At 45.1% G+C, this 21,236-nt stretch overlaps 1 protein-coding gene across 1 annotated transcript in view; it reads left to right on the top strand.

The window, feature by feature from the left end:
• The window catches only part of LOC109924676 (ras-related C3 botulinum toxin substrate 1), a 61,920-nt gene that overhangs the window by 32,952 nt on the left and 7,732 nt on the right, over positions 1 to 21,236 (top strand). Inside the window, exons 2-5 of the mRNA XM_048617312.1 lie at positions 2,264 to 2,335; positions 5,800 to 5,917; positions 9,350 to 9,412; positions 11,161 to 11,320. Coding sequence (XP_048473269.1) covers positions 2,264 to 2,335; positions 5,800 to 5,917; positions 9,350 to 9,412; positions 11,161 to 11,320 — 413 coding nt within the window. The remainder of the gene's footprint in view (positions 1 to 2,263; positions 2,336 to 5,799; positions 5,918 to 9,349; positions 9,413 to 11,160; positions 11,321 to 21,236) is intronic.

The following is a 21,236-nucleotide window of genomic DNA, read 5'->3' as shown; positions in this document are numbered from 1 at the left end:
AGAATCGGAAGTGCTGATGGCAAACAGCTTTTAAACATGTCCAGAGGCCGCAAAAGTGGCAAGACGGTAGCGGTGGAGTCAGGAAAGCATGAAGATTTAGAGAACGGAGGCCATGAGCAATTTTGTTCTTCAATATCACTGTCCAAGTGTGAAAATTGGAACATAGCAATTCTGTGGCATGCCCATGTCTTTCACCTCATTAGGTGCTTGAGCAATTTTTGTTTTTTTTTTGCAGTCAATGTGATGAGCAGTTTCTGTTTAGGTGTGAAAACCAGATCATCTAACGCATGCTGGCTTTAGCAGCAGGATTAATCTGTGTGATGGAGAGAGAGCCTCTAAAGAGAGTCAGTTCTGTTACTGATAAGGTGAAAGCAATTGCAGTGCCAAATAGGCCAGCAGTTTCAAAGTAGTACCACCAAACACACGAAAGTTGGTGTTGGTCTGTAATACGTACTTGTGATTAAGTGGATTGCAAATATATGGCAGTGAGCTATAACTACTATGGTTGTTCTTGTAGGATTGTAATTCAGTTTGAATAGAATAGGGAGGTGTGTAAGGTTGAGTTAGGAGTGTGCATTGCTTTTCCTGATGAGTTGAAGATGACTGAAAGCATGATGAAGAGACTCTGTCCTTTTCCCCTTTGCTGGAGGGGGTCCACAAAAGGACATCACCTTATTCAATGGAAACCAGGCTGTTCAGGGGCGTTGTGAGGAAGTACTAGAGATGTTCACACATAGACACACGTACAACACTGTGCTTCCTCGAGAGCTGTTGAGCGTTTTCAAATTTCAGAGTTTTTTATTTGACAAGATTGCTGAAACAGCCTGTCTCAATGAAGTTACTTCATCTCTATCAAACATGAGACATTTTTAATTAGAGTCCTTACAGTGTGGAAGCAGGCCATTTAGCCCATTGAGTCTGCACTGACCCTCCGAAGGACGTCCCACCCAAACCCAGCCCCCAGCCCTATCCATGTATTTCCCATGGCTAACTCACCTAACTGGAGACTATCGGTAATTTCCAATGGCCAATCCACCCAGCCTGCACATCTTTGGACTGTGGGAGGAAACCGGAGCACCCGGAGGAAACCCACGCACACAAGGGGAGAATGTGCAAAATCCACACAGACAGTCACCTGAGGTTAGAATTGAACCAGGGTCCTTGGTGCTATGAGGCAGCAGTGCTAACTACTGAGCCATAATGCCATTCTTGTTGTTGGTTGATAAAATGGAACCTGGTGAATGTGAACTGGTAAACCATTTTCATGGCTGATGTGACAATCCTCGTTCCACTTTCCTGCATTTTCCCCATGACCCTTGATTCCCTTACTGAATTTTTTTTAAAAAAAAATCTACCTAGGGGCCTTGAATATTCTTAATGACCAGCTTCGACAGTCCTCAGCAGGAAAGAATTTCGTCCGACTTACTATTCTCTGAAAGAAAAAAAATTCCTCCTCCTCTGTCTTATACGGGAGACCACTTGCTCTGAGATAATGCACGCTGATCCTAGGTACACTTGCAAGGGGAAACAGCCTTTCTCCATCTATCCTGCCAGGCCCCTAAGAAATTTTTTTGTATGTTTCAATAAATTTGCCTCTTGTTCTTCTAAACCTCAGCGAGCCTCCTCCTATTCCTAAATTCCTTCACTTCCTTTTAACATGTTGGGCTTGTTCTTGAACTGTTTGTGATTTGAGCTTTGGTCCATGTGTTTGTTTTCAAAGATTGGATATGATTTGGATCTGTTAGGGTAATCTCTCCATTCTTGGGTTTTCTTCATAATTGAAGCCTTGCACCAATTTGAATGGTCTAATTACTGTATGTTTTGGGGATCTTCTTACTAGCCTGCTAGTTTTGAACTATTATTTGAATTGAAGCAATTGGGAATAAGAATGTGGATTTAAAAACAAAAAGGCCTAGAATAAAGTACAGACCATTTTTGTTTGTTTAATGTGATTAAAAAGGGTCACAGGGATGTGATTGTGTGCACGTTTCGGTTTAAAAGACCATAATCCCATCTTTTTCGAGTCATTCCTGACTCTTTCTGAATTGTTTGGTTCAGATTACCAGCTTCTACCTACTTTCATAATTTTCAAACAACTTGCATTTCTATAGCACCTACCATGAGCCAGTACTTTCCCAAAGCATTTTGCAATCATGTACTGTTGAATGTAATCACTGTAATGCTGGACTTGTATACACAGCATGGTTTAAACAGGGATGATTTGTCATTGGCTATTCACCTGTATCTGTTTCTTCTGTCACAGTGCCGTTGGTAAAACCTGTCTGCTGATCAGCTACACGACAAATGCCTTTCCTGGAGAATACATCCCGACCGTGTGAGTACCTCAGAAGTGGTATAGATATGTTGTTCTCTTTAGGATTTTGGGGTTTGCTCTGAAATGGTCCTCCCACTGAACTCCACTCTGTGTCTTGCCTACATCCATTTTGAATTTAGTACTCCAAACACAACCATTTTGGTGATTGACACCATCTTTGCTCATTTGTGGCGTTAGTGTCACTTTCCAAATAAGCAGTACTGATAGAATTTGCAACAAAGGAACAGGCCTCCCGATGCCCATTTGTCTGTGCTCCGCTGCGTTGGTTCACCCCTAGCTTCTGTGTTCTAGTTTTACACTGTGTTCTCCACCCAAAGTATACTGCCATCCCTAAACTTCCCTACACTGGAGAATCTCTTGTGGCAAGAAAATCAGGAGAGAACTAGTTTCTACCTGCATTATTGTTTGACCAACCCTGAATAATGAGACTCCATAATGTCATCTGCTTCTGCAGCACCTTTGTTCCCTCCCCAGACTTGACCGTTCCAACACACTCTTACTTTTCTGTCTGTATTCTGTAAACTGAAATCCTCTGCTTGCTCGCACAAGCACTTGCCTAGCTCCCCTGTGCCCACTGACCTGCATTGGCCCCTAGTCGTACAATGGCCTCATTTTTAAACTTCTTGCCCTTTGTTTTCCAATCTTGCCGTGGCTTTGCCCCTCTGTACCTCCTAAGCACCTCCAGCCCCACAACTTTGAGATATTTGTTTGAGTCTGATCTCTTTGAGTATGCCCGGTTTTAAATATTTCCACCATTGGCAGCTGTGTCTTATCCTAAGCTCTGGGATTCTCTCACTTAAACCTGTCCTCCTTTCCTCCCTCTACAAGATGTTCCGAAACATTCAGTGCTTTGATCAAGCTTTTGGCCATCCATTCTAATACCCCTCTATTTAGCATCAGATAATGCTGCCAAGTGTTAAAGGTGCCATTTGATCACAATAATGTTCAATGGTAGGACTGCATAGCCTGTGTGAGAGATAGAAATGTTTTGTTAAGCTGCTACCTGGAGACAGGACAGCATGGTGAGGTTGTAGTAAAGATTGGGAAGTACTGTAAGCAGCGTTTAGACACCTTGTTCCCATCAAGCGCCTATCCGAAGCACATTTCACCAGTTGCAGTTGCTGTGCATGGGTTGCTAGAGTGATGTGGTCATCTTGTCTTTATTTCTGGTGAACTAATGTTGAGAACTGCCTAGCCCACAATGCAGGGCCTGAGGGTCTTGAAATACTGAAACCTAGAAAATAGGAACAGGAGTAGGCCATTTGGCCCTTCAATCCTACTCTGCCATTCAACACGATCATGGCTGATCACCTAATTTCCTTCAGATTTGAAACCCCTAACTGTCTCTGCGCGGATACTGACAGTTCTGAGTTTCTGCAGTATTCTCCATGTTTGATCCAACTCCATATACTGCCTACACGTAGTCACCATATCCCTTGGGGTTAAGTGGATCTATTTCCTCCTTTGAAAACGTTCACTATTTTGGCCTTGACTGCTTTCTTTGGGAGAGATTTCCACAGGGCTCACCATTCCCTGGGTGAAGACATGTCTCCCAACTCTGCGCTTATCTCTAGCGCAGTGGGAATGTCCTTACTCTGGGCTAGAAGGTCTCGATTCGAGCCTCACCTGCCCCAGATATGGCATAATGTGTCTGAACAGGTTAACTTAAATGCTGGGTTCTAAAGGCAAGCTGATGTGTTAGTTACATATTGGAGATTATAAATGGGAGATAGGTAGATCCTCGATTAGGGGATCAAAGGTTACAGGGAGCAGGCAAGAGAATAAGGTTGAGAAACATATCAGCCATGGATGGGCTGAATGGCCTAATTCAGCTCCTATATCTTGTGGTCTTGCGGTGCTCCTGATGTGGGACCATTTGGCCTTTGACCAGTAACTGGCCTGGAATATCATAACCATACTGATTCGCTGCAGTCAGCCAATGCACCAAGCAACTTTCCCCTGTCTCTTTTTAAAAAAAAAGACAAAGATATTGTTGGTTCCTGTTGCTGAAGAACTTCTTTCTTTCGTGATTTTTTTTTTTTCCCCCTACTCAGCAACTGGGTCTTTGTTGTCCACGAGTGATTTACAGTCATCTGATTGTTGCTTTTTTTTTATTTGATCGCCCAGTAAATCCTCCCAAATTCCTGCTTTATTTGGCTTGATCGTTGTTTGTGGACGTCCAGGTCATATTGTGACGCAGTATTCGCTGGTGGGAGGATGCCTCGTCCTGGAACAAAGACACTGGGTTTTTAAAATAAAAACTGAAAGAAATGAGGAAGCTGTAAATCCAAGACAAAAACAGAAGCTGCTGGAAAAGCTCTGCAGCTCTGGCAGCATCGGTGAAGAAAAAAATCAGAGTTAATGTCCTGAGGAAGGGTCACCGGCATCCGGAACGTTAACTCTGATTTTGGTTTTCTTCACAGATGCTTCCAGACCTGCTGAGCTTTCCCAGAAACATCAATATTCAAGAATATCTGTTCATCCAGGGTCACAATCATTGCAGTAACAATCTTTTGCAATGGGAATAATTACCCTTCCTTGTAAAAAAAAATAAAATAAAAAGGCTACTTTTTCTTTAAACAAGTGTCCAGTGTTGGGTGCAGTAAGTGTTCTGTTCCATAACAGTTATATACTGTTTTTATTTATTCTCAGGACCTGGGGTATTCACCAGCATTTACTGTCCACCCCCAATTGCACTCGCATTTACTGACTTGCTAGGCCACTTTCGGGGGGGTGGGGTGCAGCTAAGAATCCCGTTGCTGTAGATCTGAAGACACAGTAGGGTCAGGTTAACCTGTCTGCCAGACTGAGTGAGGAGGACAGATATCCTTCCTTGAAACACCCTACTGAAGCTCCTGCTTTTTTTTTTAATGTAAATCCAACAGGGAGTTAGACAAAACCTCTTAACCTGGAGGAGTGGTGAGAATTGAGAACTTTCTGTGATGGAGGTAAATAGCAAAGGTGTGTTCAGCACAAGACTAGGTGAATACCTAGAGGAAGCAATAGAACGTCTGGGTTAGACAAAGAGTGGAATTAGTGAAACGGATGGGTATCTGGAAGTTTTTTTGCTAAATGGATGAGTGGTTTATTCCAGATTTGTTAATATCCCTAACTGCTGGGCTGGGATCGAACTCTCCTCTCCTGAGCGTTAGTCCAGTCCCCTCCATTTCAGCCACTATAGTTTTACCAGACCATGGGTGGGGCTGATCTCCCAGTAGAGAGGAGATGAATGGTGGTTTAACCTGAGGGTTAATATGCCTTGGGCGAGGGGAGAGGGTGAGGAGGAGAGTCCTTCATGATAACCTTAGCCAATGCAGGAATTGGTCCCACCTTGTTGCGTCACAAACAAGCTGTCCAGCCAACTGAGCTACCCTTTCCCCCACCCCTTGATAACGAGTCTGATCACTTTACTATTCCCAACCCCACCCTACTCGGGTGTTTGATTGTTCTCTTCCTCCTTACAGATTCGATAACTATTCCGCCAACGTGATGGTCGATGGTAAGCCAGTGAACCTGGGGCTATGGGATACAGCTGGACAAGAGGATTATGATCGTCTCCGGCCACTGTCCTACCCACAGACCGTACGTAAACCTTACTCAAGTAGTGTGTAGCACACAAACAGGCCATTTGGCCCAACACTTCTATACCTGTTTATGGTGCAAGTGAGACGACTCGTTTTTTTTTGATCTGACCTCATCAACTTGATCTTGTTCCTATTTTTTATAATGCTTTACCGAGCCTCATGTATATGTGTCTGTGCTGTTCACGTCAACTTCTCCATGTGTGTCAAGTTCCCCATTCTATAGTGAGAGGTTTCTCACTAACTGCCTGTTGGAATTACTTAAGAAATTAAGAAAGACTGGAGTCAGCCATCATGCCTTTGAGAGCCATCAAGACTCTCCATCATTCACTAAGGTTATAGCTTAACCTTGGCTGGAGATTGCCAATAAATTGGTAAACCGTTTGAGTTAATAAATGTCTCCTCATCTGATCCACAGCTAGCCCATTTTATGATAATTGTTGTTATTCTGACACTTTTTGTTGACCTTGTGTTTTAGATGCCCCAGCCAGGAGAAATACTTTCTCAGCAGTTACTCTGTTAAACCCCCTGAAGAGTTTTATTTGTTTCAATCAGTCACCTCTGATTGTACCTACTTGTTAACTCAGTGATTCATGTACAAGAACACCTCATTCCTTTTGGTGCATGTTTCTCAGCCTTGCTTTTCAGAACAAAAATAATCTTGTTTTTTTCCTTCAGCCAGTGTGGTGTGAAAATCCTCCACTTCACAATTGTACTTAGTTTATATTCTGTCTCGCAGAATCACACCATACAGAAGCGGCTCTTTGGCCCATTGAGTCTGTACTGGCAAAACTACTTTCCCACACCATAGCCTTGAATGTTATGACACTTCAAGTGCACATCCAAGTATTTCTGAGAGGTTTTTTGCCTCAACTGTCCTTCGAGGCAGTGCCTTCCAGACCCTCCCCAACCCTTCCGAGTGGAGGGGAACGAAATCCTCAAATCCTTTCTAAGCCTCCTGCCTTTCACTTCTTTAAAATTGTGCCTCCTGTTCTTGACCTTTCATAGTCATAGAAACGTACAGCATGGAAACAGACCCTTCAGTCCAACTTGCCTGTGCCAACCAGATCCTGAATTAATCTAGTCCCTTTCAACTACAGGGAACAACTGCTTTCTATTTACCCTGTCTATGCCCTTTGTACACCCCTATCAGGTCCACCCCACCCCCAACTTTCTCTGCTCCAAAGACAACAACCATCGCTAAAATGCCAGGCAACATCCTGGTGAATCTCCTTTTCACTTCCTCCAGTGCGATCACATCCCTTCTGTACTGAGGTGACCCAGAACCCCACACGGTACTCCAGCTGTGGTGAAACCAAAGTACTGTACAGCTCCAGCATAACCTCCCTACGCTTGTAGTCTAGCCTCGATTGTTAAAGGCAAGTGTCCTGTATGCTGCTTTAAGTACCCCTGTTAACCTGTCCAGCCACCTTCAGGGATCGGTGAACAAGCTCCCCAAGATCCCTCTGTTCCTCTGAGCTTCCTAGTGTCCTGCCATTCGTTGAACCTGTTTTGTTAATATTGTGTCTGGTCTCACTCCCATTTCCAAACCCAGGAGCAAGATTAGGCCATTCAGCCCCCTTGATCCTGCTGTGACATTCTAGACCATTGAAGCCTTTTTCTTGGACTATACCCTTGACCTTAGTCATTAGATGTAAAAAAAAAAATTATCTGTTGATCTTTCTCAAAGATGCTTAATGACTTGAGCCTCCACCGCCACTTGAGGTAGCAAATTCCAAAGATCCACCACTGATTGGGAGAAGTAATTCCTTCTTTTCAGTCCCAAATGTCCTAACATCTAATCTGAGAGAGTATCCCCTGGTTTTGGCCCCCTGCTCCATACCCCAGCTACCTTCTTTGATTTGATTTGATTTATTATTGTCACATGTATCTAATTACAGTGAAAAGTTTTTTGTTTTACATGCAGCATAGGCAGATCAAACAAAAGAGGACTGAAGTGTGAGCTCATGGAGATTAATACACTTGATGTATTAAACTTTTTTTTCAATATCTTAACATTCTCAGCGAGCTCACACTTGGGTTGTCTTTTTCTAATTGGAAATTTGCATTGGTGTTGAGTGGTTAAAAGGTTTACTTCCCCAAAATGCTCAGTCTGGCTACCCACTACAATGCTGAACTGCAAATAGACCAGCTCCAAGCGAGGCGGAGAGCGTTGAGGGGTGAAAGGCAGCCTGGGTTTGTGTTCTCGGTTTGTTGTTGGAAAATGCACGTGCAGGAATATGGAGCAAGCTCCAGAGTGCTCTAGTGTCTATAGTCACAGTAACATATCTAGGCTCACTGATGCGTGTGAGTCTGAGGCACAGTGATTGTTTTCAGGCATTGGAGGGCGGTAGGCAACTATAGGAGATTTCATAGTGTTTACTCTTTCATAGAATCCCTACAATGTGAAAACAGGCCCTACGACCCAACAGGTGCACACTGACCCTCAGAGCATCCCACCCATCCCCCTATAACCAACCTAATCTACACATCCCTGAACACTACAGGCAACTTAGCATGGCCAATCCACCTAACCTGCACACCTTTGGACTGTGGGAGGAAACCGGAGCACCCGGAGGAAACCCACACAGACACGGGTAGAATGTGCAAACTCCACACAGACAGTCGCCCGAGGGTAGAATCGAACCCATGTTGCTGGTGCTGTGAGGCAGCAATGCTAACCACTGAGCCACTGTGCCACCCCAGATATTCCAGGTCTGGCAGTGACTTTGACAGGCACATAACCATTCGGCCCATCTATTATCTGACAATATTTTGTGCGATCATGGCCAATCGTTCCTTTCATTGGAGAATCTCAAGTCCAGCAGCATCTGTGGCGAGAAAGCAGAGTCAATATTTGAGGTCCGATGACCCTTCTGCAGACCCTTTTTGAAACATTAACTTCTCTTTCTCTCCATACATACCGTCAAAACTGTGGAGTTCCTCCAGCATTCTCTGCTTTCTTGTTTCAGATTTCCAGCATCCGCAGTTCTTTTTTGGTTTTATTCATTTCAATAACTTTTTTAAAAAGTGTACACTATATCCACATATCTTTTCTTGTTTTTTCCTTAGTGCCATTGATTTATGTTCTGAGTAAAAACCGAAAGAAACTGCGAGTGCTGTAAATCAGGAACAAAAGCAGAAGTTGCTGGAAAAGCTCAGCAGGCCTGGCAGCATCCGTGAAGAAAAAAATAATCTGAGTTAATGTTTCACGAAGGTCTGAGGAAGGGTCACCGGACCCGAAACGTTAACTCTGAATTATTTTTTCTTCTTCGCAGATGCTGCCAGACCTGCTGAGTTTTTCCAGCAATTTTGTTTTTGTTTGTGAGTTGTGTTCTTGTTGGACTGAATGGATGTTTGGTTGCCATGATACCCTGTAACCGGTGTTGCCGCGGTGGTGATTCATTTTCCCATTTTCCCTTTCTCCCTCCAGGACGTTTTCTTGATCTGCTTTTCATTGGTCAGCCCCGCGTCGTTCGAAAATGTTCGCGCCAAGGTAAGCATGATTTTTAATCAGTCACGCTCAGCTGGCAGCTCCCCCCCCCCCCCCCCCCCTTTTTTGTTTTAATTATCTGAAAACCTGGTCAATGTTGCGTGTTTGTCTTTAGCATTTTCTAAAAAGGGACAGCCCAGGTTCCACGGCACTGCTGCTTAATGCAAGGTTGGGGCAACATTTCCTGAGTTTGTTGGAACTGAGTCATTTCTTTTCAAAACGGCCACCATTGTTCACCCAAACAGGGGCCTTCACTTCCATACTAGGGAGATGCTGGTGAGCAGCCATTTTGATGCCAAGCAATTGTCTAGAGGCTTTCAATGACTTTATTAGATATTTCCCAAATGTGAATTGCAGGATCTTAAGAACATAAGGGGTAGGTGTAGACCTTTTCTGCCTTTTAGACCCGGTCTTTATTTAGTAGGATCGTGGCTGACTTTCTACCTCATCATCACCATCTTGCCTTATCCTCCATATTGTTTAATTCCCTCAGTTCCTGAAAATCCGTTGACACTGTCTTGAATATATTTCATAGCTAGATGTCGCAGAGGATTTTAAAGATTTGCAACCTCTTGAGCAAAGAAACATTTTTCCTCAGCCCTGTCCTAAGTGACTAAACCTTCTGAGCAAGGACAAATGTGAGGAATATGTTCAAGTCTTGCTTTGCCTTTGAATTATCTGGGAGATGGGGAGTCTATAAATCTTGGCTGCGTTCTCCATGACAACACCTCGGCCAATCAGAGTCGACTTGCCAACCAATCAGCACTCTTTATGACAACAATTTATATTACAGTAGGTTTTGGCATTCTTGTGTTAATCCTGACTACTGCGCAATGCAGAGTTTTGGCAAAACTCAAGATTTTTATACTGCCAAGCTGCAGTCCAATTGAGAAATTTGCCATCGAATTAGCAGATCACAGGACTGCTTTCTCTTAAAGAGAGAAAACCATTGGTGGTTTAACTTGAGGGTCACCATGCCACAGGCATATATATATAAAGATATTTTTTCTTAACGTTTCTGAAATTAAACAACACCACAAGCCAGGGGAGAGGTTGAGAAGGAGAGCCCTTCAGGGTAACCTTGTTGGTATAGGAATTGAACCCACACTGTTGGCATCACAAACCAGCCAACTGACCCCCATAACTCTCAAATCTCTATACAACTTAGCAACAATAGTTAGTCCCATTTAGATGCATTGAGTGTTACTGGAATGGGAATGTTCAATTTGCTGTTTTTGTAGTGGTACGTTTCTGTGCCCTAGGTGGAAGTAGAGAGAGTTTCACTCTGCGTCGTGTTCACCTGCAGGAGTGTTTTGCCAAAGATAACACTATTTGACTTGAACACCAAAAAGAAAACCCTTGTAGGTCAGGCAGCAAATGTGAATTGCAGGATCCTAAGAGCATAAGGAGTAGGTGTGGACCCTTGTGTTTTTGACCCTGGGCTGGGGGGTGGTGGTGAGAGAGAGAGAGCGCGCAAGCTAATGTTTTTTCGAGGCTAGATGACTTCTTCAGAGCTTCATTAGAGTCATCTCGACTCAATGTTCGCTCGCTCGCTCTCTACAGATGCTGCCTGACTCGCTGTGACTTCTAGCATTTTTTGTTTTCAGTGCAGATTTCAGCATCTGCAGTAATTTGCTCCTAAAACACAAGGCTTTTTTTTTTTTTTGGAAACTGAGAAGTTGATCCCATGCTGTGGTGGTCGTTGTGTTGGTCGTGTTGGTGAGCTCACGACTATTGTGTCCTCCTTACAGTGGTATCCTGAGGTGCGGCATCACTGTCCCAGTACTCCCATCATCCTGGTAGGCACCAAACTGGATCTGAGGGACGATAAAGACACCATTGAGAAACTGAAGGAGAAGAAGTTGGCACCCATCACCTACCCACAAGGACTTGCTATGACAAAGGAGATTGGTACGTTTATCCCTCACAGGGACAATACACCGTACAATGGGGTGCACTGCTGGTTAGTTGGCCAGTGGGATTCAAATCAGTGTGACTTGACCATCCATCTTGCCCACTAAACAAAAGCTTGTTGCTGCTTTTTTCAAAAGTGGTGAAATGACCCAAGTTGTTTTACAGGAGGTTTAATAAAGACGATTTAGGATGTAGGGAAGAAGGTCGATCAGAGTCCAGCATGTGCAATGGAGCCATGTCATAGTAATAACCTGCCTGTTATCCAACGCCTCTATTGCTGTAAAGTGTCCTCAAGTGAGTCATCAAAGAACCCAAGCCTTGTGCCAGTTCTGTTTGGAGTGAGCAAAGGCTTGGTGTGAGGGTTAGGTGCGAATGAGCACCTTGAGCAGAAGTTGGGAGATTTTGAAGAAAGGGCATTCCAGCGCTTGGGGGCTTTGGGGGAAGGCATGGCTGCCAAAGGTAGTTAGTTTAATCAACCTGTTCGGTCGTGTCACGATCCACCTTTGCCACAGGTGGGGCTTGAACCTGGACCATCGGGTTCAGAATTAGGATGTACCACCACTGTGCCGCAAGAGCCCTTCACTGCCAATCATAAAGCACTGAGATGCCAGTATTGTATACAGTGGTGGTGCTGAAAGGGTTAATGTGAGAAACTACATTAAGCTCCACTCAATCTGGCATCATACAGTGGCCAGCAGGGTGAAGAGTCTAGTTTGAGATCCCAGTGAAGGCTGCTTTGCTCCCATGGGTAAGCTTTTGCCTACAGCATAGGCAAAAATAGTAGGGCCTTGGGTAGTGTTGTAGAACAGAGAAACCAAGGGGTTCAGGTACATAATTCTTTGAAATTTGCATCACATGTAGACAGGATGGTTAAGAAGTCATTTAGTACACTTGCCTTCGTGGCTTGGACCTTTTGAGTATTGGAGTTGGGATGTCATGTTGAGGTTGTACAGGACATTGGTGAGGCCTATTCTGGAGTACTGTGTATGGTTCTAGTTGCCCTATTGTAGGAAGGATATTAATAAGCTGGAGACGGTTCAGAAGAGATTTATCCGGATGTTGCTGAGAATAGATGTTTTGAGTTGTGGCTGGAACTTTTTTCACTGGAGCGTAGGAGTTTGAGGGGTGACCTTTACGAAGGTTTATAAAATCATGAGGATAGATAAGGTGAATAGCAATGGTTCTTTCCCTAGGGTAGGGGAGTTCAAAACTAGGGGGCATACTTTTAAGGTGAGAGGAGAAAGATTTTAAACAGACGAGAGGCAACTTTAGTGCACACAGTAGTTTGTATGTGGAATGAGCTGCTAGAGGGAGTGGTGGATGCAGGTATAGTTATAATGTTTAAAAGACATTTGGATAAGTTACCTGAATAAGGAATATTTGGAGGAATATGGGCCAAGTGCAGGCAGGGGGGACTTGGTTTGGACATATGGTCGGGATGGACTGGTTGGACCGAAGGGTCTGTTTCTGTGCTGAATGACTGACTGTAGGATGTTTATGCCTGATGGGGTGATATTGTGTTAGCTTCAATGTCAGGACTATTGCTAAGCTGTTCAGTTACAGACAACAGCACACTTGCATCAATGTGCCATGCTTTAGGTGGCCCCAGTTAAGATGGAGTCTGAGACTTTTCATATCCATGAGCCCCATACTTTGGTATGGGCATGGTAGGTACCATGAGTATGTCTCTTAAGGTATACTGCCTACCAGCTGTGAGACCTAATACACAGATATCATTACTGTCTCCTGATGGGATAGTTTGAGATTGTGACTTTATAGTTCGTTGCACAATATTTCTTTCTTTGCTAAGTTCCACTTCTTGCTAAGACTCACTTGTAGTTTGTCCTCCTCCAATTTTTAACCAAGACCCTTAGAGTATAGAAAGGGTTGGTGGCAGCATTTTTAGCTGATAGTTGGTGTGTTTCTAGGGTGTTGGTTAGCTCAGTTGGTGAGACAGCTGATTTGCAATGTGGAGTGATACCAACAATGTGGGTTCAATTCCCACAGCGGCTGAAGTTACCATGAAGGACTCTCCTCCTTCTCTGTCTCTCATCTCACCTGAAGCATGGAGACCCTCCACTTAAATCACTACCAGTCATCACTCTCTCTTAAATGAGAGAGCAGCCCTACGGTCTGGAAGGCTATGGCGACTCCAGCTTTTATTACAAAGGGTGCACAATAGAATTGTGGAATTGGAGGAGCATTGAATATTGTCTGGCTCATGGAATTTAGAAAGAGAGGGAAGGGGCAGGCCATAGAAAGCCTTGAGGATATTTTCTAATCAATGCCTATTCAGAAACATACTTCTGGAGCAGTTGGGATTTGAACCTGGACCACCTGGCTCTGAGATAGGGCGTTACCACAAGAACCCCTATATGGAGAGACTTGTATACTAGAAATTACTCTGTCTATACCTGATGCAGGTTGTCAGAGAGAGGTTAAGGGCTTTTGAATGCCTTACATAATAGGGATGAATTGGAGCATTTCCTTGCAGTTCCTCATTCTCTTTAGAGTTCGTCAGAATTCTACTGAAAAGTTACCTTCTCGGATCCCTCTTTTTCATCAGAATGTATCGATCTGGGTAACCAAGGTTTTCTTTTTCTTTTGTGTACATTAGTTCCTGGGATAAAATTGTGAATGACTACAGTATGAGTGACTCACTGTATTTTTAATTCCTTCATGGGATGAGGGTGTCACTGGCCAGGCAGCATTTATTGCCCATTTATTGCCCAGAGGGCAGTTCAGAGTCAACCACATTGCTGTGGGTCTGGAGTCACATGTAGGCCAGACCAGGTAAAGATGGCAGTTTCCTTCCCTAAAGGACATTAGTGAACCAGATGGGTTTTTCTTGACAATCGACAACTGATTCATGGTCATCATTAGATTCTTAATTCAAGATAGAATTTGAATTCAATACATATCATCTGTCATGGCAGGATTTAACCCTGAGTCCCCAGAACATTACCTGGGTCTTTGGTATTATTGCTGGACTGTTAATCCACTAGGCTATCGCCTCCCTCCATCCTTCCAATCCACAAGTACACCAGGACCTACACTAGTCCCACTTTCACGCACTGGGCCCATAGCCTTCAATGTTATGACACTTCCAAACGTTCATCCAAGTATTCTGAGGATTCCCGTGCTGTCAGTGGCGGGTGGGGGTAGGGGGAGGGAACTTCATAAAATCTCCTCCCCGACCCCTCAGCTTCCTTTCTTTCACTTTGAAAAGATGCTCCCTTGTTTCTCCAGGAGACTGTATGGGTAAATCAGCAGGGAGGGCAAGGTGTCATGGTAATGGTACTAGCTGAGTAATCCAGAAACTCAACCTGATGTTCTGGGGACATGTGTTCGAATCTTGCCATGCCAGAGGGTGAAATTTGAATTCAGTAAACAATCTGGAATAAAAAGGGTCCAATGGCCGTGTCAAGTTGTTGTTTTAAAACGAAGACAATGCAACATAACTGGTTTACTGGGACCCTTTTTATGTGAGGAAATCTTGCTACTTTTGCCTGGTCTGGCTACGTGTGACTCCAGGCCAACAGTGGTTAAACCCGGGATAACCAGGTGTAGAGCTGGATGAACACAGCAGGCCAAGCAGCATCAGAGGAGCTGGAAAGCTGACATTTCGGGCCTGAACCCTTCTTCAGAAATGGGGGAAGGGGAAGGGGATTCTGAAATAAATAGGGGGAGGCGGAGGCGGATAAGATAAGAGAAGATAGGTGGAGAGGAGACAGACAGGTCAAAGAGGTGGGCGTGGAGCCAGTAAAGGTGAGTGTAGGTGGGGAGTTAGGGAGGGGATAGGTCAATCCAGGGAGGATGGACAGGTCAAGGGGGCGGGATGAGGCTGGTAGATAGGAGATGGGGGTGGGAGGAAGGACAGGTTAGGGAGGCGGGGACAAGCTGGGTTTCCTCCTCGGCAATGAGGGATTGGCAATAAGTGCTGATCTTGCCAGTGACACTCTCGTCTCAGGAACAGTTTTTTTTCAAGAAATGAACGGGTAGGGGATGTTGTGGGTAATTTGCCATAACATAGCGCGGTGGCTCAGTGGTTAGCACTAATGCCTCACAGCACCAGGGGCCCGGGTTCGATTCCACCCTCTGGTGTCCATCTGCATGGGTTTCTTCCGGGTGCTGTAGTTTCCTCCCACAGTGCAAAGGTTAGGGTAGACTGGCCATGCTAAACTACTGTCTAGTGTCCAGGGATGCGCAGGCTAGGTGGGTTAGCAATCTGAAATGCAGGGTTGCTGGGATAGGGTGGTGGGTTTGGATGAGATGCTCTTGGAGAGTCAGTGTAGACCCAATGGTTGGAATGGCCTATTTCCACACTGTAGGAATTCTATGATTCTCCAAGCTGCCTTTAATTCAGTGACTTATTAAGAAATCTCATAGACAATCACGTACTGAAACAATGACTTGAACTTTATTTCATGTAGTAACCAAACTGAGTCCCCTCAAGTGAGCAAGTTAAGCCTGACAACTCAGCTTGGCTATTACCCGAGTTTATCTACAATTCCAACCAACTGGGTCTTCCTCTGGAAGTGTCCAGGGTTTGATCCTTGCACAGTGTTAGCCTTTGAAGTTCTGTTGCTGAGTTGTTCTGGTGTTGGATTCATAGACAGATTTTCGTCCTTCAGGTCCATGATGTGATATTATTGATGATTCTTTAGATTCTTTCATCCAAATTTGGCTACTCTGCTAAAACCATCAAGTCTGCAGCTTGCTTTCTTATCAGAAGCAGCCTCTCTGTTCCTTGTTACATTTGGCATTGGCTATCTGTTTGAAGACCCAGCTTTCCTGTGATTAACTCCTTCAGTTCTTCCGCAGGGCAGTCTGTTGTCCTCGTGTCAATAAGACAGCCAGTTACCAATCAGATGTCAAATCTCTCTTATTCATGTAGCTTCAACTCCTTTCCCCAGATTCAGCTAATTGCTTTCAGTTACTGTATAATTTTGTCTTTGTCCCTTCGTTGTTTATTCCAGACAGAGAGATTGCTGCTGCTTTCCATATATAACAGTTTATCTTTGTTGATTCCTTCAGTCCATGAGCAGTTAGTAAAGGTTACCCTGTTTAAGGAGGATAAACAGGGCAGGGTGTGTGTAAATGGCAACCATTCCATGGCATGGGAGACCTGACTGATTTCCAGGTCTTTCTTCAGCACGTGTACATTGCTCATCTGCTTTTGTTTCTCTTGCATAGAACTTTTTTTCTGGGACCCCTGGTAGCCCTTGCAGCTAAAAGGACACCAGACTGCTGGGTTCTAACGTCGTGAGGGAGTGTTTCCCAAACCTTTTCCCCACCGTGACCCCGTTTTGAGGCTTGAAAATTGCTCTGACACCTCATTGAGTGCTGACCCCGCTGGGGGGCCAGTTGGAGAGAGAGTGTACCTGTGCAAATGTTCTACCTTGACCAGAGCTTCACGCTGTTGCCTCAGAGCTCGACGCTAAAAATTGCAGTGCCACTCGGGGTGGTCCTGACCCCCCAATTCGGGAAACCCTACCGTAAAACCAGACAGTAGACCACAGGCTTTCCACTTGGAAGGCACAGCTTTCAATTCCCTATTCTTATCAGGCAGCAGTTGTACTGGGACTGGGCAGAGTTGCAGTGCCAAGCATGGAGATTGTCACTGCAATAGTACGAAGGTGAAATACACAAAAGGTGAGCTTCTTTTTCCTTTTGGAGAATCTGCAAGGTATTATTATGGCAGAATCCCTACACCAATGGAAAGAGGCCATTTGTACCAACCCTCCGAAAAGCATCCCATCCAGACCCAGCTCCCTACCCTATCCCTGCAACCCTGCATTTCCCATGGCCAATCCACCCTAACCTGCACATCTTTGGGCTGTGGGAGGAAACCAGTCCACCCAGAGGAAGCCCACGCAGACACTGGGAGAATGTGCAAACTCCACACAGGGAGTAAATGAGGCTGGAATCAAACCCAGGTCCCTGGTGCTGTGAGGCAGTAGTGCTAACCACTGTGCCACCCTTGATATTCTGGTGTGCTCCAGCAGCTCTACCCCACTGCAGCTCAGAGTCGAACAAGGGAGTCTCTCTATCGGAGCGTAGTCGCGACAGTGGAACTATCTGTTCTTCCAACCTCCTGCCTCTGTAGAAGTACAGGAATGGGGAAGCAACGAATGAAAGACTAAAATGTAATTATTTTTAGGCCAAAGAATTGCCCAATTGTTTGCAATATGAATACATAGTTGGGGATTTTTCCTGGGTTAAGTTCTGTCTTACATTACTAAGATGATGGAATTGGTAAGGTGGGCAGAATTAAAAATTGCTGAGTCACTTAACAAACTTTTGGATATGTCCTTTGAAAGGGCACAGGTTTCGTATGGGGGCACCTGGGGGAAAGAGACCATTTGAATCCCTCTTAAAAGAAACAATGTGGGGGGAGTAAAAAGCCTTGCATTTATATAGTGCCTTTTGTGACCACTGCACATCATAAAGCCAAAGACTTCACATCTAGTTAGATACCTTTTTGAAGCGAGGTTGCTGTTGTAATTTAAGAAAGATAGCAGTCACTTTGTTAAGCAAGCCTCCATAACCAGTTCCCTGATAATGACCAGATTTTTGTTGGTGGTGGTCATTTGAAGGATGAATGTTAGCGAGGATTCCAGGGAGAATGTCTTCAAAATAGTGCTGTGGGATCATTACTTCCACCTGATGGAGCGTTGGTTTGACATCAGCCTTGACAGTACAGCTCTCCCAAGGTACTGCGTCAGAGTGACAGCGCTGTTTTTATTCTTGTGCTTAAACCCTAGAGTGCCACTTGAAGCCAGTGTGTTACCAAATAAACCCACGACTATGGCATGGAGTGACCAGCAGTGGAGCTTGAGAGCTCATTAACAGCCTGTGTTGTCTTCAATGGCCTAGTGGTGTTATTGCCGAACTGTTAATCCATAGACCCAGCTAACGTTCTAGGGACCCAGGTTCAAATCCCACCCTGGCACATGGAATTTGAATTCAATAAATACCTGGAATTAATAGCCTAATTAATGACCTTTGGTGGGGGGAAACGCATCTAGTTTACTAGTGTCCTTTAGCGAAGGGCACTGCCATCCTTACTTGGTCTGGCCTACATGTGACTCCAGACCCACAGCAATGTGGTTGACTCTGAGCTGCCGTCTGGGCAATTAGGGATGGGCAATAAATGCTGCCTGGCCAGCAATGCCCTCATCCTGTGAGTGAATTTTTAAAAAAAACACAAGGGCTGGTTAGCTCAGATGGTTGGATGGCTGTTTGCAATGCAGAGTGATGGCATTGTGGGTTCAACTCTCACCAGCTGAGGGTACTATGGGATGACTCTTCCCCCCTCAACTGCTCCCCTCACCTGAGGCGCAGTGACCCTCAGGTTAAACCGCCACCAATTGTCCCTTTGTGCTGTTGCTAATCGGAGAGCATCCCAATGGTCTGATGAGGCTATGGCGAGTTTACCTTCCCTCCGAATGCAAGCTGTGCCATAGAAATTGCCATCGAACTGCCTAAGCAAACCAGCTCACAGGGTGGTGAGTGCGGTGGTGGTGTGAGCTGTAAATGAGCAGTGGGCTCGTGGCTTTGATTGCAACCGAGTGCGAGGCCTGAAGGGACACTGATCATGCATCTGTGTGCTGTCTGACTTTCTTTTTGTGCCCTCTGTTGTGAACCACATCTGATGGGGAACATTTCAACCTTTTTACGTCTGGTTACATATAACCTACTCAGGATATCGCCACACGTACCCTTCAGACCAAACGGATGTCTCCTCGGGTTTGACTTGTACTCAACAACATTTAGAAGTAAGGGGCACGCAGATCCTGAGGGGATTGGACGGGGTGGATGTGGGAAAGACGTTGCCTCTTCTTGGAGAATCATTGTAGAATCCCTACAGTGCAGAAGCATGCCATTTGGCCCACCAAGTCTGCGCTGAGCCTCTGAAGAACATCCCACCCAGACCTATCTGCCCGTAACCTTATTCCCTGTAATCCTGCATTTCCTATGACTAATCCTGAATCAAGAACCAGGGCTCACTGTTTCAAAATGAAGTTTGGTGGGGGAGCGGTGCGGTTGTCAATTTAGGACAGATGAGGTTTCTTTTTCTCTGGGGGAATGAGAGTCTTTGGAACCCTTTCTCAAAGGAACCCAGCCTTTATATATCTTTTTAAGGCAGAGTAATTATAAGACCGTAAGACATAGGAGCAGAAATTAGGCCATTCGACCCATCGAGTCTGCTCTGCCATTTAATCATGGCTGATAAGTTCCTCAACCCCATTCTCCCGCTTTCTCCCTGTAACCCTTGATCCCCTTGATAATCAATAACCTATCTATCTCAGTCTTAAATGTACTCAATGGCCTGGCCTCCACAGCCTTCTGTGGCAGTGAATTCCTTAGATTCACCACTGTCTCTGGCTGAAGAAGTTTCTCCTTATCTCCGTTCTAAGAGATCTTCCCTTTACTGTAAGGCTGTGCCCTCGGGTCCTAGACTCTCCTACCAATGGAAGCATCTTCCCAACATCCACCTTGTCCAGGCCATTCAGTATTCTGTAAGTTTCAATTAGATCCCCCCCCCCCCCCCCCCTCCCTCTAATTCTGGGTGAGTAAGGTGGTGAAAGATTGTGTGGTATGTTTGTGTCAGCCATGGTCCAGTTGAATGGTGCAGTAGGCTGTAGGTGTCAGGAATGGCCTCTTGCTCTGAATCCATCAGGTTAATAAGGCCAGCATTCTCAGCAGTTTATTGTTTGACTGTAAAGTGTGGGTAACTTTCAGTGGCTACCAAAGGAAACCAATTCCATCGAGCTGTCTTTAGTGGGTTGTCAGGCCTGACTTGTGAAGGGACCATAAGATATAGGAGCAGAGTTAGGCCATTCAGTCCACTTGAGTCTGCTCTGCCATTCGGTCATGGCTGATCTATTTCTCAACCCCATTCTCCCGCCTTCTCCCCGTAACCCTTAATCCTTTTCCAAATCAAGAACCTGTCTATCTCTGTCTGAAATACACTCAATGACTTGGCTTCTGTGGCAGTGAGTTCCCACAGATTCACCACCCTCTGGTCAAAGAAATTCCTCCTCATCTCCATTCTAAAGGGCCATCCCTTCTCCTCTGAGGCTGTGCCCTCTGGTCTTTGTCTCTACTACTAGAAAGACCTTCTCCATGTCCACTCTATTCAGGCCTCCCAGTATTCTGTAAGTTTTAATCCAATTCCCCCTGATCCTTCTAAACTCCATCGAGTACAGGAACAAAAACAAAGTTGCTGGAAAAGCTAGCATCTGTGAAGGAAAAAACAGTTAACATTTCAGATCTGGTGACCCTTCCTCAGAACTCAGTTTTTGTTCCTGATTTACAGCATCCGCAGTTCTTTCATTCTCCATCAAGTATGGACCCAGAGCCCTCAAATGCACCTCTCATGATGAGCTCTTCATTCTTATAAACCTCCCCTGGATTCCCCCTTCAAGGCCAGCACATGTTTCCTTGGGTATGGGGCCCAAAGCTGCTCTCTATTCCAAATAATCCAAATTTTCCGATCACAAAAGCAGCCGTCCTTTCAAAGGTGGAGCTCCTGAATTACCAAACAGAGGTAGCCTGGTACCTGATGAAGTTGTGTGTGATAGGGGCAGCCAGAGTCTCCACTTCAGGGATACCAGCAGCTGTGATGTCAGGGCCCCGAACATTGGCCAAGGCGTGGACCACAGCAATGACCGATGGCCACTGTGGCTTGGCTGATGCTGAAGATAGTTACTCCCCCCACCCCAACAACAACTGGCAGCATCATGTTCTGTTTTGCGGCAGAACCTACCTCTGGAGATTTGGCTTTCACAAAGTGTGTACAGACGAAGACCACCTATCTAAATGGGTGTGCCCATTTTTCTTTCTTTTTCTTTTCTTTCCTGTCTCTCTGTCTCTCTGTCTCTCTGTCTCTCTGTCTCTCTGTCTC

This window comes from Rhincodon typus, chromosome 37 (assembly GCF_021869965.1).
Source record: "Rhincodon typus isolate 14 chromosome 37, sRhiTyp1.1, whole genome shotgun sequence".
NCBI lineage: Eukaryota > Metazoa > Chordata > Chondrichthyes > Orectolobiformes > Rhincodontidae > Rhincodon > Rhincodon typus.
The sequence above is the reverse complement of the archived record's forward strand: the minus strand, read 5'-3'. Positions and strand labels throughout refer to the sequence as shown.